Source organism: Bufo gargarizans, chromosome 6, assembly GCF_014858855.1.
Source record: "Bufo gargarizans isolate SCDJY-AF-19 chromosome 6, ASM1485885v1, whole genome shotgun sequence".
Lineage (NCBI taxonomy): Eukaryota > Metazoa > Chordata > Amphibia > Anura > Bufonidae > Bufo > Bufo gargarizans.
The window spans coordinates 27,133,512-27,160,247 of record NC_058085.1 but is presented as its reverse complement, the minus strand read 5'-3'; the positions used below and the strand labels follow the sequence as shown (position 1 = coordinate 27,160,247).

General features: G+C 42.5%; 1 protein-coding gene and 1 long non-coding RNA gene across 2 annotated transcripts; both read left to right on the top strand.

Moving 5' to 3' along the window:
• The first annotated feature begins 603 nt into the window (after nucleotides 1–603).
• On the top strand, nucleotides 604–1,101 carry LOC122940937. Its single transcript, XR_006390397.1, has 3 exons — nucleotides 604–649; nucleotides 779–958; nucleotides 1,041–1,101. It is a non-coding gene; the product is annotated as an uncharacterized LOC122940937 (long non-coding RNA).
• Nucleotides 1,102–1,113: 12 nt separating this feature from the next.
• Nucleotides 1,114–25,681, top strand: LOC122940936 (zinc finger protein 345-like). The gene is made up of 5 exons (XM_044297868.1): nucleotides 1,114–1,164; nucleotides 7,341–7,487; nucleotides 7,571–7,665; nucleotides 13,355–13,457; nucleotides 22,340–25,681. The coding sequence occupies exons 1-5, from the start codon at nucleotides 1,131–1,133 to the stop codon at nucleotides 24,103–24,105; spliced, it is 2,145 nt and encodes a 714-aa protein (XP_044153803.1). The 5' UTR covers nucleotides 1,114–1,130; the 3' UTR covers nucleotides 24,106–25,681.
• The last annotated feature ends 1,055 nt before the right edge of the window (nucleotides 25,682–26,736 follow it).

The window sequence follows — 26,736 nt, the reverse complement described above, 5'->3', positions numbered from 1 at the left end:
TTGTAGTATTCTAGTCATTCACAATGCACACCCTGCGGTTTTTTCAGTTGTTCTATAAAGCAACAAATGAAACATACAAATGATGTAGATTATAAAATCCAATATATAGAAAATACTAAACATAAGTTGATCAACAAGTCATAAAACTAGGAGTAAAAAAATATATATAATGAAATAGACACATGTAGTGTAATAGGGCTAATGTGGTCTTCATTCCGGGGTGTTAGTTCGCTCTGCAGGTCTGTCTGCATTTTATTCTATATTTTGTTTCATTCCCAGTTTTATGACTTGTTCATCAACTTTTATATTTTGTATATTATATTATTGGATTTTATGACCTATCATGAAACTGCCTTGACCTCACACATGTTTCGATCCATATAAAAAGAGAGAACACAACATCTACACTTTATTATCTCCTCCGATGTCTCCTCTTATCTCCAGTTTTTGTATTTTACATTAGATTTTGTAGGATTTTCCATCTTCTCATCTTCTTTCCATTCAGGTTCCTACAATATAGGATCCGCTCAGTGGAGATCTTCTATATAAGATCCTTCTCCTGATTGACCTCACAAGAATGGACAGGGACAAGATGGCGGCGAGGATAATAAATCTCACCCTAGAGATCCTTTTCCGACTTACTGGAGAGGTGAGAGATTCTGATGATGTCACATTACATCATCTTCTCTATGTTACTAACAGATGGACATGACTGGAGAGGTGAGGGACTCTGGAGATGTATGGAGTGATAGTTATTACTGTGTTTCTCCATAACCAGGACTACACAGTAGTGAAGAAGACCTCTAGTGAGCGCTGTCAGGACCCTGTGTCTGAAGGATGGGGAGGAACCCTGAGCCCAATCATGGGGCCTCCACCTAACCCCCTGATACACGAGGAAATCAATAGAAAGAAGATCCTAGAACTCACCAACAAGATGATTGAGCTGCTGACTGGAGAGGTGACACTGCTGGGAATGCTGGGACATTATACAGGAACGCTATGAAGGGATCTGGGTGATGACTGTATCATTGTGTTGTCAGGTTCCTATAAGGTGTCAGGATGTCACCGTCTATTTCTCCATGGAGGAGTGGGAGTATTTAGAAGGACACAAAGATCTGTACAAGGACGTCATGATGGAGAATCACCGGCCTCTCACATCACCAGGTAATAGACATGACTAAATACACACGTCCTCTCATTATCTGTATGTAAGGCATGAATTCAGTCACTGGATGTGTTTCCTACAGTTGAAAATTGGCCACAACAACACAAAATGTCTTGAAGCAACTTCTTCCTCAGAAGATTTTCGTTTAAGCCTCTTTCACACATCAGTGTTGATGATTTGATGATTTCCATCAGTGATTGTGAGCCAGAACCAGGATTTGAGACTCCATAGACATAGGTTATAGGGGAAACTCTGTACCTGTTCTGTGTTTAGAGTCTCACCTGGTTTTGGCTTAAAATCTCTGATGGAAATCTGAAGAGCAGCAAGACATCATTGAAGTCAATGTAAAATGTAGGCAAACTATGGCATAAGAGGTAAATGGAAGTGTTCCATCATCATTTTACGTAACCATAGATCTACACAAGTTACACCGACAACAACTTCTAATTGGATAACATTTCCTTATCACGATCTCTTGTTGCATAAATAATATATTCCTGGGGCCTTCCATTAATCCTCTCCAATTCAAGTACCAATCTCCATTTCTCTTTCCAAAGAGCCCCATGGACCATAAAGCCAAGATAGGCTCTTTGATTTATCACCGGTCCAACAGCAAGGATCGATCATGATCATAAACATGAAAATGGTTAGTTTTGATAGACAAATACATTTATCTTGGCCAAGGCTTCAACTTCTAGTGCAAATATTATCTACTTTCTAAAGGTAACCATTCCATCATAACATCTTTAATCGATTACTTAAAGGCCTCTATTTTCTCAGCAAAAGTATTTAGTACAAAAGTGCTCAGTATTCACTTCAAAATGGTGATAAACTCTTTAGGTAAGATCCTTTTTAAAGTGTAAACACAAGGGGGGGTCCTTTACTATTCTGAAATAAGCCTAAATCTGATGTATTCCAGGCGCAGATGTCCATGCAATAGGGGGGGGAAGGTCTACAATTGTCGGCATGCAGTGTGCGAGGAAGGGAACGGGCCGGCAGGCCTGTCTCATTTACCATTTTCTACAAAAGGTGTAGAAAAGCGTCTAAATGTAAGACAGCTTGGAAGATGTCTTATATATATAACTAGTGCTGGAAGCCCTGAAGTTATGGAGAGGCCTGCACCACTTCATAATATCGGCAGAACCACCGCCAGCTTAGGGCTTTGTTAAGACCTGCGCCTAAAACACAGGTCTTAATAAATGTGCCCCAAGATGTATGCCTAAGACAACATGGCTGACCATCCGATCTAAGCTAAGACTATAACCCGTCAGAGGGTAAAGTTACTATATGTATGGAAATTCACAGAATACCCCCCAAATTAAAACGTAGCCTTTAATAAATATTCCATAATAAGTAACCCACAATCAAAAGAAAATAGATGATAAATGAAAACAAAATAATAAATCAGCAATGGAGATTAGGGCAGTTTTATAGGAATAGGTATATGCCCTATGCTGTAGGCCCTTCCTACAAAATGGATTGGCCGCCCCGATAGTGGCGATCCCATATTCAGGAACCTCCTGAATGCCCCTAGATCAGTGATGGCAAATCTTTTACAGATCGAGTGCCCAAACTGCAACACAAAACCCACTTATTTATCGCAAAGTGCCAACACAGCAATTTATCCTGAATATTACAGTCCAATATAGTATATCTTCCATGTACTTTATCATTTAGCTATATGTGCTGCCTTCATTCAATGTGCTGCCTGTGCCATCCATAGCACTCCCTGCGCTGATGAATGGCATAGTAACATAGTTTATAAGGCCGAAAAAAAAAGACATCTGTCCATCCAGTTCGGCCTGTCATGCTGCAAGTTGATCCAGAGGAATGCAAAAAATATAAATAAACTGTGAGGTAGAAGCCGATTTTCCCCACTAACGGGAAAAAAATCCTTCCCAACTCCAATCAGAATAACTCCCTGGATCAACGACCCCTCTCTAGTAGCTATAGCCTGTAATATTATTACACTCCAGAAATACAACCATCCTCTTGAACTCTTTTAGTTCAGGGAGAGAGTTCCATAGTCTCACTGCTCTTACCGTAAAGAGTCCATAGTCTCACTGCTCTTACCGTAAAGAGTCCATAGTCTCACTGCTCTTACCGTAAAGAGTCCATAGTCTCACTGCTCTTACCGTAAAGAGTCCATAGTCTCACTGCTCTTACAGTAAAGAATCCGCAGAGGATGTCCCCTTGTCACAGTCACAGTCCTGGGGATAAATAGATGATGGGAGGATTTCTGTACTGACCCCTGATATATTTATACATAGTAATTAGATCTCCCCTCAGTTGTCTTTTTTTCTAAAGTGAATAACCCTAATGTTGGTATGACTATGTTCTCATCACGGGCATCTATGCCCCTTTTGATGCAATCCATTATCTTATTGGCCTTGGCAGCAGCTGCCTGACACTGTTTTTTGCAGCTTAGTTTGCTGTTCACTAAAATTCCTATGTCCTTTTCCATGCCAGTGTTACCCAGTGTTTTACCATTTAGTATGTACGGGTGACTTGCATTATTCCTTCCTATGTGCATAACTTTACATTTGTCAGTGTTAAACCTCGACTGCCACTTAACTGCCCAAGCCTCCAATCTACCCAGATCCATCTATAGCAGTATACGGTCCTCTGTAGTGTGTGTAGATATATATATATATATATATATATATGTATGTGTATATGTGTGTATATATAAAGTGGGATGCGAAAGTTTGGGCAACCTTGTTAATCGTCATGATTTTCCTGTATAAATTGTTGGTTGTTACGATAAAAAATGTCAGATAAATCTATCATATAGGAGACACACACAGTGATATTTGAGAAGTGAAATGAAGTTTATTGGATTTACAGAAAGTGTGCTATAATTGTTTAAACAAAATTAGGCAGGTGCATAAATTTGGGCACCACAAAAAAGAAATGAAATCAATATTTAGTAGATCCTCCTTTTGCAGAAATTCCAGCCTCTAAACGCTTCCTGTAGGTTCCAATGAGAGTCTGGATTCTGGTTGAAGGTATTTTGGACCATTCCTCTTTACAAAACATCTTTAGTTCATTCAGGTTTGATGGCTTCCGAGCATGGACAGCTCTCTTTAAGTCACACCACAGATTTTCTATTATATTGAGGTCTGGGGACTGAGATGGCCCTTCCAGAACGTTGCACTTGTTCCTCTGCAGAAATGCCTTAGTGGATTTTGAGCAGTGTTTAGGGTCGTTGTCTAGTTGAAAGATCCAGCCCCGGCCCAGCTTCAGCTTTGTCACTGATTCCTGGACATTGGTCTCCAGAATCTGCTGATACTGAGTGGAATCCATGCGTCCCTCAACTTTGACAAGATTTCCAGTCCCTGCACTGGCCACACAGGCCCACAGCATGATGGAACCACCACCATATTTTACTGTAGGTAGCAGGTGTTTTTCTTGGAATGCTGTGTTCTTTTTCCTCCATGCATAACGCCCCTTGTTATGGCCAAATAACTCAATTTTAGTTTCATCAGTCCACAGCACCTTATTCCAAAATGAAGCTGGCTTGTCCAAATGTGCTTTAGCCGACCTCAAGCGGCACTTTTTGTGCTGGGGCGGAGAAAAGGCTTCCTCTGCATCCCTCTCGCATACAGCATCTCCTTGTGTAAAGTGTGCCGAATGGTTGAACGATGCACAGTGACTCCATCTGCAGCAAGATGATGTTGTAGGTCTTTGGTGCTGGTCTGTGGGTTGACTCTGACTGTTCTCACCATTCGTCGCTTCTGTCTAGCCGAGATTTTTCTTGGTCTGCCACTTCGAGCCTTAACTTGAACTGAGCCTGTGGTCTTCCATTTCCTCAATATGTTCCTAACTGTGGAAACAGAAGCGGAAATCTCTGAGACAGCTTTCTGTATCCTTCCCCTAAACCATGATGGTGAACAATCTTTGTCTTCGAGTCATTTGAGAGTTGTTTTGAGACCCCCATGTTGCTACTCTTCAGAGAAAATTAACCCCCTTAAATACTCTTTCTCATAATTGGATTCACCTGTGTATGTAGGTCAGGGGTCACGGAGCTTACCAAACACATTTGAGTTCCAATAATTAGTTCTAAAGGTTTTGGAATCAATAAAATGACAACAGTGCCCAAATGTATGCACCTGCCTAATTTAGTTTAAACAATTATAGCACACTTTCTGTAAATCCAATAAACTTCATTTCACTTCTCAAATATCACTGTGTGTGTCTCCTATACGATATATTTAACTGACATTTTTTATCCTAACAACCACCGATTTATACAGGAAAATCACGACGATTAACAAGGTTGCCTAAACTTTCGCATCCCACTGTGTGTGTGTACATATATATATATATATAAGTATACTCTCCTCTGTAGTATATATACAGTATACTGTCCTCTTCAGTGTTAATTACTTTACACAGTTTAGTGTCATCTGCAAAAATTGATATTTTACTATGCAAGCCTTATACAAGATCATTAATACATATATTGAAGAGAATAGGGCCCAATACTGACCCCTGAGGTACCCCACTAGTGACAGTGACCCCTGAGGTACCCCACTAGTGACAGTGACTCCTCCAGTACTGACCCCTGTGGTACCCCCACTAGTGACAGTGACCCCCTCCAGTACTGACCCCTGAGGTACCCCACTAGTGACAGTGACCCCTCCAGTACTGACCCCTGAGGTACCCCACTAGTGACAGTGACCCCTGAGGTACCCCACTAGTGACAGTGACTCCTCCAGTACTGACCCCTGTGGTACCCCCACTAGTGACAGTGACCCCCTCCAGTACAGTACTGACCCCTGAGGTACCCCACTAGTGACAGTGACTCCTCCAGTACTGACCCCTGTGGTACCCCCACTAGTGACAGTGACCCCATCCAGTACTGACCCCTGAGGTACTCCACTAGTGACAGTGACCCAATCTGAGTGTGTACCGTTAATAACCACCCTCTGTTTTCTATCACTGAGCCAGTTACTTACCCACATACAGACATTTTCTCCCAGTCCGAGCATTCTCATTTTATATACTAACCTTTTATGTGGTACAGTGTCAAATACTTTAGAGAAGTCCAGATACACGACATCCATTGATTCGCCGCTGTCAGGTCTAGAACTTACCTCCTCATAGAAACTGATTGATTAAATTAGTTTGACATGACCGATCCCTCACAAAGCCATGCTGATATGGCGTTATTTGCTTATATCCGTTGAGATCCTCTAACATAGCATCTCTTAGAAAACCTTCAAACTTTTTACCCACAACAGATGTTACACTTACCGGCCTATAGTTTCCAGGCTCTGTTTCTGGACCCTTTTTGAATATTGGCACCACATTTGCCATGTGCCAATCCTGTGGGACATTCCCTGTCAGTATAGAATCTGTAAATATCAGAAATAAGGGTCTGGCTATGACATTACTTAAAGCAGGAAAGATCTACGGCATATTGGTACACCATAGATTTTTTTCCAGGGTGCCGGTGCCCACAGGTAGGGCTCCGAGTGTCGCCTCTGGCGCCCGTGCCATAGGTTCGCCAACACTGCCCTAGATGGTCCTGAAAGGGAGGATTAGTGTGGCCTAGAGCAGGTTTATCAGATGACCTAACATAAATGCCAAAAAACAAAGAATTATAGATACAAGAGATATTCACAAAAAAAATATGTGATACCACCAATAAAGCTAAATCTGCTAAGTCGCCAATAATTGGCAACTTGTCGCAAAATAGTCTCATCAAATGTCCCAATATTGTAGTAACAAGGCGTTTCGGGTTCATCAGGGGACAAGAAAGTCCATGGAAATAGTGCTGCCTTCAAGCAGTGATAGTACAGATATACTGATCCGACAAAGTGCTGCTGCCAGAACCAGCCAATACTAATAGATCACAAGAAATCATGCACTGGTTTTAGTGGCCAGTAGGTCATTTGGCACTCTAATATGTAGTAAACACAAATCAAGATTATGCTGTCATCATAGATGGCCCAGTGATACTTGCACATCCCAAGTCCCAAAATGTGCGGCTGGCTAGATATAGGGTCCGCTGCAGCGTGGTGTCCATGATGGCCATTCAGCATCTACCTGTAGTTCCTTTTGATTGTGGGTTACTTTTTATGGAATATTTATTAAAGGCTACGTTTTAATTTGGGTGGTAGTCTGTCAATTATCATCCGATCTAATCCTGATTCTGCAACACCTACAGTTAAGGAAGAGAGAACAACAACCGAGAGATGTCCCAGTCCTCTTCTTCCACAGAATAATTCAAAAGGACATCACTATGTCCCACAGGAGGATCAAGTAGATCGATATAACATCATGATGGAGAATCACCAACCCCTCACACCACCAGGTAATAGACATGACTAAATACACACGTCCTCTAATTATCTGTATGTAAGGAATTAATTTGGCCACTGGATGTGTTTCCTATAGTTAAGGAAGATAGAAGAACACCGGCGGGATGTCCGTGTCCTCTTCTTCCACAGGATGGTTCAGAAGAACATCACAATGTCCCACAGGATGATAAGGTAGATGGAAATAAGGTCTCATGAAATGTCCCCTATGATCTGTAGAAGGCTGTGAAGATCTTGTCTTCAGTCTTGTTTTATCCACCAGTATTATATGTTTTATCCTTGTATAATGAGAAAGATGGAGATGGTAGGATTACAACTGACCATAGACGTTACATGTTGTCTGGATCTTCTCACTATTGTCTGCCTGTACAGACTTTTAAGATGGCCTTCTCTGTCAACTGCTGCAGATCTTTTGTGGTTGGACAAGAGTGGCACAACAGTTTTCTGAGAGGTCTTAGGCCAGGACCATGCAATACTACAAATGGTCAACCAAAGTTGTGCTCGGATTGTCAGCTTGAACATGAACATCAGGAGATAAATGCATCATTATCTTTAAAGGTTTTGTAGTCTAGGGTGCAGTCTCCTGGTGTCTCCTTACTGTCAGAATGGCAGTACCAAGATCATACCACAGATTATATTCTAGCACACGTAGATGCAAGTCATCCTTCTTGCATGGAGTATAATATAATATTCAGGGGCGTAGCTAAAGGCTCATGTGCCTTGGTGCAAGAGTTCAGCTTGGGCCCCCCCTTCCCTCAGTGCTTCGTGGCCAGGGGCAGGGAAGCATATAGCCTTCGTGCTGTCTGAGGCGAAAATTGAAACTGCATCCCCTGCCCCAAACCAAATTCTTGACCTTACCCCTTCCCTCCAGCCAGAGATGTAACTTGACCTGCATGAACTTTGTATAGTACCGGTGTCTTCTTATGTGGCACAAGGGTCTTTGGGCCCCCTCAGGCTGCTAGGCCCAGTAGCGACTGCACCCCTTACAGCAGGGGCGGGGAACCTTTTTGCTGCTGAGGGCCATTTGGATATTTGTAACATCGTTCGGGGGCCATACAAAATTCTCAACTTAAAAATTTGACGGCTATATTTGGTCAAAGATATAAGTGACTTAGGGGTAAGTTACAGAAATTGCGCTTCAATTAAAAAAATCTAGAGCGCTGTATTTTTGCAGCACAAAATGGCACCTGCGCTATATATTACAAATAGTACAGGCGCCATTTTGATCTCATACAGCAGTCTAATTTTTAAGTTGAGAATGTTATAAATTTAGTTCTTTATTTGGCATTAAGGGCAGCCAAGCTAAACCCAGAGGGGTCCAGAGACGGATTCACCCAGTTTTCGCTCTCCCTGTCACTGTCCCTGCCTTTCTCCCTTTCTCAGCCTCAGATCTGCCTCCACCTGCATCGTTCTCAAATCACTCTCCTATAAGACCCCCCAGCCTACATAGGCCTCAGATAAGACCCTCCCAAGCCTTAGATTAAATCCCCGACACACCCCCAGCCTCAGATCAGACCCCTATCAAACCCTCCGGCCTCAGATCAGACCCTCATCAGACCCCTCAGCCTCAGATCAGACCCCCATCAGAGCCCCCGGCCTCAGATCAGACCCTCATCAGACCCCCCAGCCTCAGATCAGACCCTCATCAGACCCCCCAGACTCAGATCAGACCCTCATCAGACCCCTCAGCCTCAGATCAGACCCCAATCAGACATTTCAAAAAAATAAACTTGCCTCTCGAGCTCCGGACGGCGCTGCCACTTGGTAGATTCACTTACCCTCCCTGGTCTTCTTCCCGCCACGCTGTACTGTGACCTGACAGCGCAAAGCGTCAGGTCATAGTGCTCATCTACATGCACTACGTCCTGACGCTGTACGTGTCAGAACACAGCGTGGGGCCGGAAGAAGACCAGGGAAGGTGAGTACAGGTAGCAATGCGCTGTTCTAACCTTCCTGTGCCTCCCGCATGTCATTAACCATTAGCATTTTCACAATGTGTTTTGGCAGGAGGCTGGGGCCACATGAAATGATCCCGCGGGCTGCATACGGCCCACGGACCAGAGGTTCCCCACTACTGCCTTACAGCTATGCCCCTGATAATATTGGAAGTTGATTATTGGAAAAGCTATACAGGATTATTTTCAATAGTGAATACAACTACAGCTTGTAGATTTTGATCTTGATAGTAGAGTTTTATTATTATATAACATACGGCAATATTGATTCGTGCCGTTTCGGCTCGCAGGCCTACCTCAGACACTATGCCACAGTTGTGATTGAGAAGGTAAGGAAATGAGCCAGAGGACGCAGTATAGAAGCAGTCATGTATCATACATGTTTGTTGTAAAGAGCGTCCGTGTCTGAGGAAGGCCTGCGAGCCGTATTACCGTATGTTATATAACAACATTAACGTTTTGGAGTGGCCCAGCCAGAGTCCAGACTTGAATCCAACTGAGAATCTGTGGAGGGAGCTAAGGATCAGGGTGATGGCAAGAAGACCCTCCAACCTGAAAGATTTGGAGCTCATTGCTAAAGATGAATGGGCAAAAATACCCGTGGAGACATGCAAAAAGCTGGTCTGCAATTATAGGAAGAGTTTGTTCTCTGTAATAGCCAATAAAGGCTTTTCTATTGATTATTGAGAAGGGTATGAATAATTTTGGACTGGACACTTTTTGCTGAAATGTAAATAAAAGCTGAGAAATGTTTTTTTTTTCCACACAATAATGCCTCTTGTACATCGTCTTATCTTTTGGGAGACACCTATGTCATTTCCCGTCAAAAAATTACTTGCTGGTTGAATAAAAGTAACTTTAAGTCAAAATTTTCCAGGGGTATGAATAATTATGGGCAGCACAGTATATACCCACGTTTTGGCTAAGACTGTTGACTCCTGAAACAATTGGTCGTTCTTTCAAATTAGTGGTACCTTTATGAATTTTAGGTAAACTATAAAAGGTAGCCACTGTAGGGCATTTACAGTTCAGGAAGTCAAACTCTTCTTCGGATATGAGTACATTATCTTGCCCCACGTAGGATATTGATGAGTTTCAGTTGATATGTTTTAGTGGGATTACTCTTCAACTTTTCATATGTTCCCACCACCTTTATATGAAGGGTTAATTGTTATTTCCTTATTTTTTTTCCAAGTTCCCTAGGGTCCTGGATTCCTCTTTTGTGCAGTTGAGTCTCCCCTGAGTTAGTTAAAGTCTTTCATGATCAACAGAAACCTGATTTACAAATGCATCAATACAGGAAGGGTCCTCTATCGGTGGCATCCTTGTACTTTTTTTGCTACAGTGAAGTGAAAGAACCCCTACCTTCCTGGGGAGCACTATCCACTAAGCTATACAAGAGACGTACGTCCTGTAGGATGTCCTGTGGGACCCCTAATTCCCTGCTTTCCCTTTTATTCACTAGCTGAAAGTGCTTGTGCCATCTCAGTTTTCTAGCAAATAAATAAATAAAGATCTTTTATCCAATTGGAGAGATTAGAGGCCTGAGTGGGTACGTACGACAGACCCTTACTTAGGACCCCCATTTCAGCGGGTTGCAAAATGATAGTGGACAGATTTAATACTTGGCTAGATTGATGGGAGATATCGATTCGGTATGGGTCAGGTGGGGGGATTTCTGCGAGTTGCGTCCCCGCAGGTGGTATGGCAGCCCTTGATCTAAAAAACACTGTCTGCTATTTATTTGTCCACCTCTACCCCCCCTCTTGCCTGACCTCTCCCTTTGCCTCAATTACTCCTCAAACTCTCCTTTTCTCCTTCAGAAATCTCAGTATCACTTGTCGAGATATCAGACTCTTGTTTTTTATTCTGTTGCTTAGGAGTCCGAATAATAGTTGTATAGACCCTATGGTCGCGGAAGTCCTGTAGATCACGATTAAATTGTCTGTGCTTCCGCTCCTTCAAATGATGCTGACATTTTTCCAGGGAGCTCTTCGGTTGTGATTCCTTAGTTGCAAACTCAGGTTCCTGTTTAAATTTCTGTGTAATTTCTATTTGATCCTTTAGGGTTTTCTCAAGTGTCTCAAAAGTGACTTTCTCCTCTTTCAGAATTAATTGCATAAATCGGAGGGAACCTCCTCCCATTTACTCATTAGACTCGAGCTTCTACATCTACTTGTTGGTGTGAGTGTTATTCTTAGGCCCCTGGGAACTATTAGATGTTTAATGTAGTTCTCCAGGGACTGAACCTCCCACCAGGAAGTAGTGTGCTCCTTGCATACCTTTGTTAACTCTTTGAAAGCTACATTGAAAGTAGGGGTATATCTTTTTTGGGAGAGGACCCTTTCTGAAAAGACCTCCCTAGCCTCACTCAGCCATTGATTTTTGTCAAGGCCCGTTGTGAGAAAACCTGCCATGCCCCTTAAACCTAGAATAAATATTGAATTAACCACGGGAGTATAATGGTCACTAATGATAACCCAAAAAATGGGTACCCAATTATAAATACAAAAATTTAACAGGACTGGTGGGTAACCTCAATTAAGAATTAACTTTTATTACATCATTAAAAATACCCAAATGGAGGCGAAAAGGTATATCCCAAAAACACACTGCCCTACGCGTTTCATTGGCCTAGGGCCAATTCATCAGGGGACTTGAATAGATAAAATAAATACAAATTAGTCAATATATGAAGTGCACAAAGCTAAATAGTTGAGAGATAAAGTTCAAAGAGCAGCCAAAACTTAGCTTAGCAGTAGTGGCAGAGGCTCCATCTGAGGCTCCGTCCTCGTACCACAGCCCTCTAGTTTTTGTTTTATTTGAAGCTGGAGCAGCAATCGCAGGATCAATATAAGGAGTGTATGTAATATACCACTGCAATTCCCCTGAAGACGCTGTGGAACGGCAAAACATGTAGGGAAGCAGTAGGTAGATTTTAGTTCAAGATCTGGGAGATAGGGTAAAAAAACAGAGACGCAAACAATTTAATAAACAGCTGAGACCAAGCTTAGCTAGATAGAGAAGTAGAGATAGGAGGGATACCTGAGAAGTATCAGGCACCTCCAGAACAAGCTGTATAGTGACGAAAATGTATGTACTTGAATGTACTTGAAAGTGTGAAACACAGAACCCCTACTCCAGATCCTGAGGAATTTTAATAGTGTGTTCTCCTGATATAACAGGATAATTTTTAAATAAGATACAATAAAAGTATAAGTTTTAATAATCAGTCAGTGAGGAACAAGGGCCACAGATGGTCCTAGAGACCCTTGAAAATTTTCGATTTAAATAATAATGTGGTCACCTCCTGAGAGACCTATATGTATGTTGGTCGTATGTAATATACCAGGCACTCCCCTTCAGTGATGCTGCAAGGGGCGGATAAACAAGGGAGAGGATGTCAGTTAAGTCAAAGGCATCCTTGTCAGTTTCTCCAAAATGGCGCTAAATAAGTCCCAGCGCCGATCCAAACACAAATATTCCAAGGCAGTATACAGTAACTACTGCCAGGTCTGAATAAAGGCTTAGTATGGCAGGAATAAGTGAATCAAAGGGATTCCAGTGAGGTAAACAAGCCACGGATCAAAAGAACTTTGGCTTACCGGCTTCACAGCCCTGGGGCGGCCAGCAAAGGCAACAGGTACACAAACAATGTAATGTTATATACACAATGTAATGTTAGGGATGGAATTTAAGGACTACTCTCCCTGCATTGTAAACTGGTTGGAATAATGAAGCAATCAGATTGGATTTATACAGGAGACCTGCAGATATTTGGGTCAGATAACTCCTGCTGTCCGGTCATTTTTGGTCATCATTCTAATTACTGATCTTTTCAGGTCATATAAAACCTCCCACACGACTTCTCCATCCATCTGATGACTTCTACAATATTTCTTTCACAGCTTGTGAATCCGGGTGAAGATCGGAACAATATTAATCCTACAGAGACCTATGTGAGGGGTGATGAGCAGAGTACAGAGGACATTCCTGCAGATAACCGCCCAGGTGAGTAGTGACCACTAAGTAACGCAGAGAGGTCTCTAAGATTCTGCTTATACAAATAAAAAGAAATCGATATATTGTGCAATGTGGGAATACAAGGGAAACCCAAAAGGGGTTGGTCAGCACATCCCAATGCGCAGGTGCACGCTGCTTTGACTGAAAACACAAAACAGCAGAACATATAATGCAACAGCTCTCTGCGAACCAAATAAAGTACAAAAACATATTGTAATGCTAATGCTACGCTAACAAAGTAGAGATGCTTGGAAAATACATTTTGTACAAAATTATTTGAGCCCGTCAAGGCGATCTCTGTAAGACGGGAACTTGACGATCTCTGTAAGACGGGAACCTAACACTAAGTTCTACCTGTTAAATGCCATGACAGCAACCATGAAATTCAGAGGGTTTAGGTTCCACATGCATTCTGGGTCCCCTTTGGTTTTTATCATTTTTGGTGCGAAAATTGCCTCCAGTGAATACAGGGGATGCATGTCAGGGGCTTCCAGTGAGTGGGGAGGAGCAGGCTAAGCTTTATACTCATGCTTATTAAAATCAGCCTATGAGTATAAAGCTTAGCCTGCTCCTCCCCACATATGTGCCCACCTTGGGTAGCTGTATGTAATCCACCTTTACTCTTTGAAACAGGTACAAGGGTTTGGGAGTGTGTTTCTTGGGGGTCTTTACGAACCTCTCAGGGTTATGTCTTCCACATGTAAGACAACCCTGAAAAACTTTTCAAAGAGGGTCTGAATTCCAGGGGCAAACCAATGTTCTAACACTAGTGCGCTCATAGCTCCTTTTGACAAATGCAAAATTGGCCATCATTGGATACAACATCCGAGGCAAACATGTTCTGCCATTTACCTGAAAGAGTTCTCCTGTCTTCGTGGCCCCCACCTCCATCCGTACCTTTTTGTCTTGAGGCGTTATCTGAGACTGTAGTTCCTTGCTCATGACAATACAATGTAAAATTCTGTTTGTAGTTGGGGATGCCCAATGCTGGTGTTGTGGTGAGAGTTAGTTTTAATGCATGAAATGCACTCACGGCTTCTGGTGTTAGTTCAAAAGTCTCTCCTTTGAGGCAGTCAAATAGTGGCTGCATCATCTGAGGGCAATCTCTAATCCAGGGGCAACAGTAACTGACAAGGCCAAAAAAGGTACGCAGAGCCCTTGGAGTACTTGGCAGGGGGGCTGCTGTATGGCAGTAACCCTTTCAGATGTAAGGTGATTAATACCTGGAGAAATACAGTGACCTAGGAATAGTAGATTCACAAAGTTGCAGCTTCTCTTTGGAGGATTTGCCAAAAATTTGTAGCGAGAAAAACAAGCAATTATAAAGTTTCCTCTTTACACTGTTCAGGACTGTGACAGCAAAGTAACAGATCATCAATATATTGCAGAAGAACAGTGTCCGGTTAGACCGGCTTCCAGGACTGCAACACAGAATGTAGAGCAGTAGAGAAAATATCATACTGCTTGCCACGGGCAGTGGCGCCTGCCGCATGTAAAGTGCTGACAGAGGGAGCGGACTCCCTCTGTCTCCCATCGGCACTCTGTAAATGCGAACGCAGAATGCCAATGTGTGTGAAGGCTGGCTGGGGTCTCGTGTAGACCCCAGACTAGCCTTGCGTAATTTCCAGCAGGCTGCGTCTCGTTGGCGCAGCCTCTTGTTCAATGTCAGAAAAGCACTGACATTAAAATGCAATGCACTGTAGGGATAATGCATTGCATTTTAAAATCAATCAAAAAGCTGTCTGTTATAGCCCCCTTGTGGGACTATTTATTTCTTTTAATTTTTTGTGTGTGTCACAATGTGCACAATGGATCAGGGTTTGTTTTTTTCCATTTTCCAAGCACTTTATTAAGTAAAAGTAAAGTACAGAACAGCGGAGGAGCGAAACAATCCTCCATAAAGTCAACAAGACACAGTAACATGGTCACGTCTAAATCACAGGTCTCATTAGAAAAGATGAATCCGCTTTTAAATCCAAGGTTATTTTTATAGGTCTTTGGTCACTTCTGGAGCAGGTCAACTGTATGGAGAGTGGAAGAAGGACGAGTTTGCAGGAACTCTTCGGGTTCCGTCCATCTATTTTGTTGATTAATGAGAGTGTGTTGGGTTATTGGAATCGCTATTCCCCACCTCATCTCCAAGTCCTCTGTGGACTCTCCAAGCTTGCCAAAGTTGCGTAAATCTAAATCTCATCCACTTTAATGGCCCATTGTTCGATTGAGGGAACTTCCGTTGATAACATATATTTAAGGATAAGAAATCTAGCCACATTTATCAGTTGCCTAAAGAGGTCTAGATTGGGGACTCGACAGGACAGGGGGTAAAGATTTAGGAGTGTCACTTCAATAGAGGGTTGTAGCGCTGCACAACAGATTTGGTTACATAACTGGAAGACTTGTTTCCACCATTGTAGGAGTAAAGGACAATTCCACCAAATATGGAGGTAAGATTCTCTTTCTTTCCTGCACCTCCAGCATGCGTCAGAGGCGGACATAGAGTACATGCATATATTGTTGGGAGTCTTATACCATCTTGTAATGACTTTGTAGCCGTTTTCCTGAAGTCTCACACATCTGGACGTTTTATGAGGGGATATGAGAATGATGTCCATGTCCGATACGGAGAGTGAACGGTTTAAGTCCTTTACCCAAAGTCTGATGAATGCTGAGGTAGTGACAAAAGCCCAAATTCGTAATCTGTTATATAGTTGTGATATACTTTTGGTGGGACACGAGCTGGTACTAATCAGGCTTTCAAACCAGACCTGTGGACGATGCAGGTCTCCTAGCTTAATGTGTTGTTGTACATATGCTGGAAGAAAATATAAAGATGTGGAGTTTAAATGGTTAGCTCCCAGTCCGAGTCTCATATCCTCGAGAGTGAGTATGTGAGTGTCTTGGAAAAGTTCTGAAAGCTGGATATTAGAATTCTTAATGTGGGTTGGTATACTTTCATGAAGAGCTTTAGGAGCTAATTGGAATGTATCCCTAGTTTGTAATAGTAGGGAGGGATGGGGGGTTGCATATTGGGTACCTTGTAGCCACATCTAGGCTGAGAAAGTGGCTTTTATTATGGAGGCGGTACAGAGGTGAAGAGGCCCGGGGGAACTGTGCCCCAGTAGGAAAGCTCTAAAAGTGGAACCCAGCATCGATTGCTCCATTGGGACCCAGGATTTATTTGGTGGGGCCCTCAGCCAACCAACCACTCTGGAAAGAAGTGCTGCTTTCTGATAAAGTTCTGGATCTGGGAGTGCAATTCCACCCAGCCTCTTGGGTCGAGTTAAAGATTTATAGAAAAGACGAGCTATCTTTTTGTTCCAAATGAATGTTCTGAAAAGGGTCCTCAGAGCCGCATAATAGTAGGACGGTACTGGAATGGGAAGTACTTGTTGTAAATATGGTAATTTAGGTAACACGAGTGACCTGATGATATTTCTCCTTCCAAACCAAGATAAAATGGGTAAGTCCAAATTGGTGAGAGTGTCTGAGATATTTTTCATAAGGGGTGTATAATTTAAGGAATACAGTTGATTGGGGTCAGCACTAATTTTGTGTTCTTGATCACCTAATATGATACCTCTGATCTGATTATTTGCAGCAATGGCTCTAGGGTCAAGACAAAAAGGAGGGGGGAGAGTGGGCAGCCCTGACAGGTACCATTTCGGATTCTAAAAGAGTCCGAAATGGTACTGTTGCCTGAAATGGAATCTGAGGTATTGGAATACATGGCATCAATTGCAAAAATTAAAGAGTACGGAAATTTTAATGTCGATAGGACCTGTTTCATGAAAGACCACTTAACCCTATCGAAAGCCTTCTCAGCATCTGTGCTAAGAAGGATCAGGGACAGGGATTTTCATTTTACAAAGTGTAGTTGTTGAGTACTCTTGTGGTATTATCTTTCCCCTCCCCTCCTTTAATAAACCCTACTTGATCCCTATGGATCAGAGAGGGCAAAATGCTTGACAATCTGTTGGCTAACATTTTAGCTAATAGTTTTAAGTCCTTGTTAAGAAGAGAGATGGCTCTGTAATTTGAGCAAATGGCGTGATCTTTACCCTCTTTCGGGATAAGGGTTATTTGTGCTTTGGTCATCTCTGTGGACAGGGATTTGTCTGCCAGTGTTTGATTTTATATGGGAAGTAGATGAGGTATCAAAATGCTGTGGAAAGTGGAATAATACGTGATTGGTAGGCCGCCTGGACCTGGGCCCTTTCCTTTAGGAGACTGCCGGATGACATTTAGAAGCTCCGCCGATGTGAACAGAAATATTATATTCTGTCTATCAGTATCTGACAAAACAGGGAGATCTAACATCTTCAAAAAAGATCCTGAGGGGGGTCACCCTCTCTCCCTCGAGTGTTGGTTGGGCAGGGTCCAGATTATATAATGATTCATAAAAGTTTCTGAAATATGTAGCTATCTAGTTAGTTTATGAACATAATTGTCTAGTTTCCTCTTCTTAACCCTCTGAATCACAAATTTTGAAGCTTTGTTGCAATGGACAAAAATCTTCTGTTGAGAGTGAAGATAATATTTCGCAGAAGCAGTGTTCAGGAGGTTTTTAAGAGCGATTCTACAATTGTTTAATTTGGTCAAATGCGTCTGTAATAGAGAATGTTTATGTGTAGTTTCTAGGTGTTTTATTTTGTCATGTAGAGCGTCAATGTGTTTAGTCCTTTCTTTTTTGATATGGGAACCTATGTCCGCCTCCGAACACAGTGGAAGATGGTCCTTTGAGATAAAAAGTTAATCCAAGTGCTGGTAAGAGCTATGTACTGAGGAGTAGAAGTGTAGTCCTCAATATCTGGGTACAGAGCGTGCCAAGCATCTATCAAATGGGCCCTTCACAACCTGGTAGTAAGAGAACGCAGTGCTTTTTGGGAGTGAGCGGATCTGCGTGATGAGGAGTCTAGCAAAGGGTTTATCACCAAGTTAAGGTCCCCTCCAAATAGCGTCACCCCCTCCCAGAAGGGTTCTGCCACATCCAAGACCTCTTTTAGCCATAGGATTTGTTTGGGCATATACATTTATGAAGGTATAGAGCTGTTGGCCTATCTTTCCTTTAATCATTATGTATTTACCTTCAGTATCTGTAATCTGGTCAGCTAGAAGTAAGGGAATTATTTTCTAAAAAACCTATACTAACTCCCTTAGAGTTAGAGGAAGGAGATCTGCAATTATACCACTGCGAAAAATGTATGTGAGGTTAGGGAAATTATTCTGTTTTAGATGTGTTTCTTGTAGGAACAACACATTAGCTCTGTCTCTCTTCAGAACCCCAAATATTTGACGTCTCTTGGAGGGTGAGTTAAAGCTATGTACATTATAGGAGGCTACCCCAAGATCCGCCATTGGGTTTGTCAAAAGAGACAGTTTGTGTTACATTATGTTGTATTCAGCACACATATTATATGTCCCAAGAAGGGCACTCATCCTTCAGATGGAGATGCTGGAACTTTCCGAATGGATCCTTGCCATCCGTGACCCGCTCCAGAAGAAAAAATAAATAAAAAATAGGCAGTGAAACTGCACAAGCATAGGGGGGGATATGGGTGTGTTACCCTTATTGGACTGCTTCTCTACTTAGTAATTAGGCAAGATATTAGGCCCAGAGTTAGGAACAGAGGTCAAAACGCTCCGGTCCCAGACCCCAGCAAACTGGATGTGCAGAAATAGTTGACGACAAACAAAGGAAACAGGTTATGTGATAACAAAGCAAATAAGAAAAGATGAAGAGAGAACAGGGAGCGTAAAGCAGGATATCTTATTTGTTTGGCGTATAAATGAAGATAAAGACTCCGGGGGTTAATATCCGGAAGATGTGGTTAAGGATATATTGGGGGGGGAGGAGGGGGGTCAGTGGGAATGAAGGGGGGGAATGGGAGAGGGGATATAGATGGGGGGAACTCAAGGGAAGATGGGGTAGAGGGGATGTAACCACAAGGTAGGTGAGGAAAACATTATTTTCCATGTAATCTGAGGGGGACTATAGACTGTAAACATTTAAGTGGGCAATAAGGAGTCCCAATAAACCATAATCTTTAGAAGACATCACCATTGTTTTTCTGGTGGAAGAATGAGTTTATAGTATGAATAACATAGGGAGTCTCTTCAGAAGGTATCCATGGCGATGCGTCTTGGGGTTAAGGATGAGGTCTTCTTCCTTTGCCGTTGAGTTTTGAAGTCCGCTGGTTCTCGAAGAGGGTGCTCTTGGGAACTTCAGGAAGGGAGAATAAGTCCCGGATAAGATCCCAATTTTCGATTTCCAATGGCGGGATCTCCAGTAAATCGGCCTAAGGTCTGTATGAGCTCAGATTGTGATGCGACGGCCATTGTAAGAGAAAGAAAGGCCAAATGGAAAGGTCCATTGATACAATACTCTATGTTGTCTGAGCCAATCTGTGAGAGGTTTGACGGCTTTGCGTTTTTTTAGAGTAGTTGGAGCCAGGTCCTGGTAAATATAGATTTTTTTTCTCCCTTAAATGGCACTTCAGCTAGGTTGCACGATTTAGATAACACTGCTTCTTTGTCTTGATAATTAAGAAATCGGCAAATTATGTCCCTTGGAGGGTCTGATGTGGTTGGTCGTGGACGAAGCGCACGATGAGCCCTCTCTAGGAGTATCGGTCACGGGTAGTCTGCGCCCAGTATATCTGCACAAATAGACTTAATTGTGTCAGGTATCTCAGGACCCATGATTAGTTCTGGAATAGCTCGAAATCTTAAATTGTTCCTCCTTCCTTGGTTCTCCTGGTCTTCCAAGGCATTGTATACTTCGTTGAGGTGAGATTGGTACTTTTGGAGGCTGACTAATGTTGCGCTCTGGAACTCCCTATCATTGCGGTCTGCATGTTTTCCAGTATTTCTACCCTTCCCCCTACATGCTTTATGTCCTGGCGGAGGGAGGACAATTCGCCCAATACCAGCTCCAGGGCCTTAGATAAAGCTGAATTTACGTACATCCTAGAGATCGGGAGGCTGTGACTGCTCCCTGCGTCATTTGAGTCGCTGTCACCCTCCAGGGTGCCCGGCCTCATTCTGAGCGGCGGCTGCCATCTTAGCTTCTTTGGCGGCACAGACTGCTGCCGCTTTTTTAACAAATTTGTCCATTTCTCCGCTATCTACTTGAGGTTTGTGATTGGTAGGAGGAATCCCCAGACTTAGGCCCCATGCACACTGCCGTGTTTCACAGCCGTGTGCGGGCCGTGGAACTGCGGCCTGGATCCCTCCTGAGAGCAGGAGCGCACGGCGTCACTGGTTGCTATGACGCCGTGCGCTCCCTGCTGCCGCCGCCGCAATACAGTACTACACTGGTATAGATCTATACCAGTGTATTACTGTATTGCGGCGGCAGCAGGGAGCGCACGGCGTCATAGCAACCAGTGACGCCGTGCGCTCCTGCTCTCAGGAGGGATCCAGGCCGCGGTTCCACGGCCCGCACACGGCTGTGAAATACGGCAGTGTGCATGGGGCCTTAGGGTGTCCAATTTTGACAATTTGCAGGCCGGGTTTTCTTGCTTTAGCTCTGTAGAGAAAAGTCTGTGTGACGGAGCTTAGTAGCGCACGTTCATTCCCTTCTGGCCCAGCTCCGCCCCCTCCCCCGCCTTGTGGGACTATTAACTGGTAAAAAAAAGAGTAATAAAAAACTAATTTATTCAATATATTTTCTTATACTGCAGTGTGCATTTTTTCCATTGAAATTACGCTTTTCAAAATATTGCAAAAAAAATGAAAATCTGCCCCATAGTTTGGTATTGCCGCATTTGTAACGACCTGGACTACATAAATATCACATAAATTATCCCCTACGGTAAAAAAATAAGTAATACAAAATTGCTAATTTATTCTTAGTTGCCACCGAAAAAACGTGAAACAAGTGATCAAAAAGCGCTATTTAGTCCAAAATGATACCAATGAAAAATTCAAGTCATCCTGCAAAAATCAAGCGCTCACACAACTCCATAGAATCAAAAATAAAAAAAGTTATAGGTCTTGGGAAGTAGGAATGCAAAAACATTTTTTCTTTTAAAATAAAAAAGGTGTATTGCACAAAAGTGGTAAAACATTAAAAAAACCTATTAAAAACTACAACTTGTCTCACAAAAAACAAGCTCTCATAAAGCTATTTAGACGGAGAAATAAAAAAGTTATAGCTCTTGGAAAGCGACGATGAAAAAAAGGAAGAAAAACGCTTGGTCAGTGAGGTGTGATACAGTGATGTCATTGCATCTGCTGGGCTGAGAGGGAGAGTGCACAGACCAGAGATAATCCCCCGACCTGTGCGCTCTCCTCAGCTCAGCAGGAGAGATGACGTCATCACATCATGTCTGCTGCTGGAAAGAGCTTCACTACTGTAAGGGGCACTAAGGGACAGTACTACTGTAGAAGGAGACACAAAGGCCACTGAGGCAAAGCATTATTGTAAGGGGCATAACTACTGTGTGGGGGCACTAAGGGAGCATAACTACTGTTTGGAGAAATCGAGGGGGCATTCTCCTGAGGGCACTAAATTGGAATTCTACTGTGAAAGGGACTCTTAGGAGAGAGAACTATGGTGTGGGGAACTAAGGGGGCATTCAACACCTCTTGTCCATCACTACGAAATTTATATGTATTTCAAATGACTGATTGATTGGGTGGAGGTTGCAGGGAAGTTGCTCAAGGTGGGGGCCAACCTGGCCTAGTTATGTCCCTTGGTCTACTATTAAATCATGATCTTTTTGGCCACCACTGTTTTAGTCAGTTAATTCTTGTATTTTGTGCCATACCTTTCTGTGGATAAAAAAAAACAAAAACTTAAATGTAATAAAATTTCAATACAATATTTTGGTATATTATTCATTGATAATGTCTTTTGTTCTTGGCAGAGGACTGTACCAGGAACTTAGAGAAACATCTGGTATCTTCAGATCTTGAAGTTGATGATCGTGGTATCATACAAGATATATATGAAGAGCATGCCAATATCCAAGATATATCTTCATCCAATCACGGCAGAAATGTGTTATTTGATCCTTTTGAACAGGTCCAATCTTCTGATTCATCACAGACTGTAACACAGAATAAAAGTCACAGAAAAGGTGTTAAACATCCAACAGCTCATGTAAGAGAGAAGACTTTTTCATGTTTAGAATGTGGAAGATTTTTTAGATATAAATCAGAATTAGTGAGACATCAGAGAAATCACACAGGGGAGAAGCCATATTCATGTTCAGAATGCGGTAAATGTTTTAAGCTTAAATCAGCTCTTGTTATACATGAGAGAAATCACACCGGGGAGAAAGCATTTTCATGTTCAGAATGTGGGAAATGTTTTAATTATAAACAAGGTCTTGTTGTACATCAGAGAATTCACACAGGAGAGAATCCATATCCATGTTCAGAATGCGGTAAATGTTTTAAGCTTAAATCAGCTCTTGTTATACATGAGAGAAATCACACCGGGGAGAAAGCATTTTCATGTTCAGAATGTGGGAAATGTTTTAACAATAATTCACATCTTGTTTTACATCAAAGAACTCACACAGGTGAGAAGCCATTTTCATGCTCAGAATGTAGTAAATGTTTTAAGTGTAAACAAGCTCTTGTTGTACATCAGAGAATTCACACAGGAGAGAATCCATATCCATGTTCAGAATGCGGTAAATGTTTTAAGCATAAATCGGCTCTTGTTATACATGAGAGAAATCACACCGGGGAGAAAGCATTTTCATGTTCAGAATGTGGGAAATGTTTTAGCAATAATTCACATCTTGTTGTACATCAGAGAATTCACACAGAAGAGAAGCCATTTTCATGCTCAGAATGTAGGAAATGTTTTAAGTATAAACAAGCTCTTGTTTTACATCAAAGAACTCACACAGGTGAGAAGCCATTTTCATGCTCAGAATGTAGGAAATGTTTTAAGTATAAACAAGCTCTTGTTGTACATCAGAGAATTCACACAGAAGAGAAGCCATTTTCATGCTCAGAATGTAGGAAATGTTTTAAGTATAAACAAGCTCTTGTTTTACATCAAAGAACTCACACAGGTGAGAAGCCATTTTCATGCTCAGAATGTAGGAAATGTTTTAAGTATAAACAAGCTCTTGTTGTACATCAGAGAATTCACACAGGGGAGAAGCCATATCCATGTTCAGAATGCGGTGAATGTTTTAAGCATAAATCATCTCTTGTTTTCCATCAGAGAGTTCACACAGGGGAGAAGCCATTTTCATGTTCAGAATGTGGGAAATGTTTTCACAATAATTCACATCTTGTTATACATCAAAGAACTCACACAGGTGAGAAGCCATTTTCATGCTCAGAATGTAGTAAATGTTTTAAGTATAAACAAGCTCTTGTTGTACATCAGAGAATTCACACAGGAGAGAGGCCATATCCATGTTCAGAATGCGGTGAATGTTTTAAGTATAAATCATCTCTTGTTTTCCATCAGAGAACTCACACAGGGGAGAAGCCATTTTCATGTTCAGAATGTGGGAAATGTTTTAACAATAGTTCACATCTTGTTAGACATCAAAGAACTCACACAGGTGAGAAGCCATTTTCATGCTCAGAATGTAGTAAATGTTTTAAGTATAAACAAGCTCTTGTTGTACATCAGAGAATTCACACAGGAGAGAAGCCATAACCATGTTCAGAATGTGGTGAATATTTTAAGCATAAATCAGCTCTTGTTTTCCATCAAAGAGTTCACACCGGGGAGAAGCCATTTTCATGCTCAGAATGTGGAAAATGTTTTAGGCAGAAATCAGCTCTTGTTACACATAAAAAAAACTCACAGAGAGAAGCCATCTCCATGCTTAGCCCTTTAGTGACCTCACTTACGTGTTTTTATGGTAGTCAGTGTCGCTAACTGGCTTTATTCCGTCAGACACTCCTTTTTTTTTTTTTTACACAGCGATAAAACAGGTGGCTGAGGGCTTGGAGTGATGATTGGGACCACTGTGAGAGCTCCCCAAACACGTATTGAATGAATACCGGTCATCAAATGACAGATCCAATTAAAAGTGAAAGTTTATACTGTGTGTGTATATATATATATATATATATATATATATATATATATCCCCTCTAAACAAAAATGAGAGAGGAAATAAAAAAATAAAAACTATAGCGGCTGATATAAAGAGATAACTATCTACCTATTCCAGCCCCAGTCTGTTCTACCTTTTTATAAGTATTTGTAAAATTAAAAACATCAAATATGAGCTTGTCAAGAAACCGTCAGCTCTTACTGGGTTTCATCAGTGATGTGCAAGTTCTCCCAACAAGTGATCCAGGCAAGGATTGCCTCATTACATAGAAGCCATTACTCATCCTCCTAAAGGAATACCTTCTTAATCTGCACACCCTGACCAAAATGTACCTGTAGATAAACCCAACAAGTGGGGTCCCCGCCACCCCTGTATTTGTAGAAGTCATGTGGTTCACTCATCTCAAATGAATTTACCAGTGGGGGAATCCTTGGTTATTTTCTTCTTTGTATGTTCCCACCAGCTCTGGATTGTTTAAGTTTTATAATTGAAGACTTGTTATTAAATATTTGTATTGGATATATTGAATTTTTAATCATTTTGTTTCCTATGACTATTTTCATTCCTATTATTGTATGGTGATATTGTCTGGGTTTTTAATCGGATGTTTTACACCTGACAATACTTCTACAAGTAATGACAATACCTCAGATGGAGAGGGGGGGTAGTGATCCTTTACTGTTTCTATGGATGATTTTGGATGCTGCCCCTTAAAGGGGTATTCCCATCACCCACTTTAGCATTATCTTCAACTGCCTTCCTGCTTCTCCTACTGTGCTTGTTATGTGGGGGGAGCTATGTTATCACATGATGATATGCAGAGCTCTGGATGTGTGTTCCTGATGCTGCCATATAGTAATGTGTACAGGGACTAACCAGGGAGAAACTGAGTGAGGTGCTGAGTATATATAGTATATAGACGGTAGTCATATCTTACACTTTCTGAGCTCTCATTCTCCCCAGCTGCACGGCTTGCTCCCGTCCAGGTACATAGCCCAGCAGCTGCACATATATCACTAGTATGTCAGCTGCACGGCTTGCTCCCGTCCAGGTACATAGCCCAGCAGCTGCACATATATCACTAGTATGTCAGCTGCACAGCTTGCTCCCGTCCAGGTACATAGCCCAGCAGCTGCACATATATCACTAGTGTCAGCTGCACTGCTTGCTCCCGTCCAGGTACATAGCCCAGCGGTTGCACATATATCACTAGTATGGCAGCTGCACAGCTTGCTCCCGTCCAGGTACATAGCCCAGCGGCTGCACATATATCACTAGTATGTCAGCTGCACAGCTTGCTCCCGTCCAGGTACATAGCCCAGCAGCTGCACATATATCACTAGTATGTCAGCTGCACAGCTTGCTCCCGTCCAGGTACATAGCCCAGCAGCTGCACATATATCACTAGTATGGCAGCTGCACAGCTTGCTCCCGTCCAGGTACATAGCCCAGGAGCTGCACCTATATCACTAGTGTGTCAGCTGCACGGCTTGCTCCCGTCCAGGTACATAGCCCAGCAGCTGCACATATATCACTAGTATGTCAGCTGCACAGCTTGCTCCCGTCCAGGTACATAGCCCAGCAGCTGCACATATATCACTAGTATGTCAGCTGCACAGCTTGCTCCCGTCCAGGTACATAGCCCAGCGGCTGCACATATATCACTAGTATGTCAGCTGCACAGCTTGCTCCCGTCCAGGTACATAGCCCAGCAGCTGCACATATATCACTAGTATGTCAGCTGCACGGCTTGCTCCCGTCCAGGTACATAGCCCAGCAGCTGCACATATATCACTAGTATGTCAGCTGCACAGCTTGCTCCCGTCCAGGTACATAGCCCAGCAGCTGCACATATATCACTAGTATGTCAGCTGCACTGCTTGCTCCCGTCCAGGTACATAGCCCAGCAGCTGCACATATATCACTAGTATGTCAGCTGCACAGCTTGCTCCCGTCCAGGTACATAGCCCAGCAGCTGCACATATATCACTAGTGTCAGCTGCACAGCTTGCTCCCGTCCAGGTACATAGCCCAGCGGTTGCACATATATCACTAGTATGGCAGCTGCACAGCTTGCTCCCGTCCAGGTACATAGCCCAGCGGCTGCACATATATCACTAGTATGTCAGCTGCACAGCTTGCTCCCGTCCAGGTACATAGCCCAGCAGCTGCACATATATCACTAGTATGTCAGCTGCACAGCTTGCTCCCGTCCAGGTACATAG

What these genes read in the sequence shown, in the direction of transcription:
- LOC122940936 (XM_044297868.1), top strand. Translation starts at nt 1,131, where the DNA reads ATGATGGAGAATCACCGGCCTCTCACATCACCAG. An exon ending in ATGTCCCACAGGATGATAAG is followed by an intron (nt 7,666 to 13,354) that starts GTAGATGGAAAT and finishes TTTCTTTCACAG; the next exon opens with CTTGTGAATCCGGGTGAAGA. An exon ending in TCCTGCAGATAACCGCCCAG is followed by an intron (nt 13,458 to 22,339) that starts GTGAGTAGTGAC and finishes TGTTCTTGGCAG; the next exon opens with AGGACTGTACCAGGAACTTA.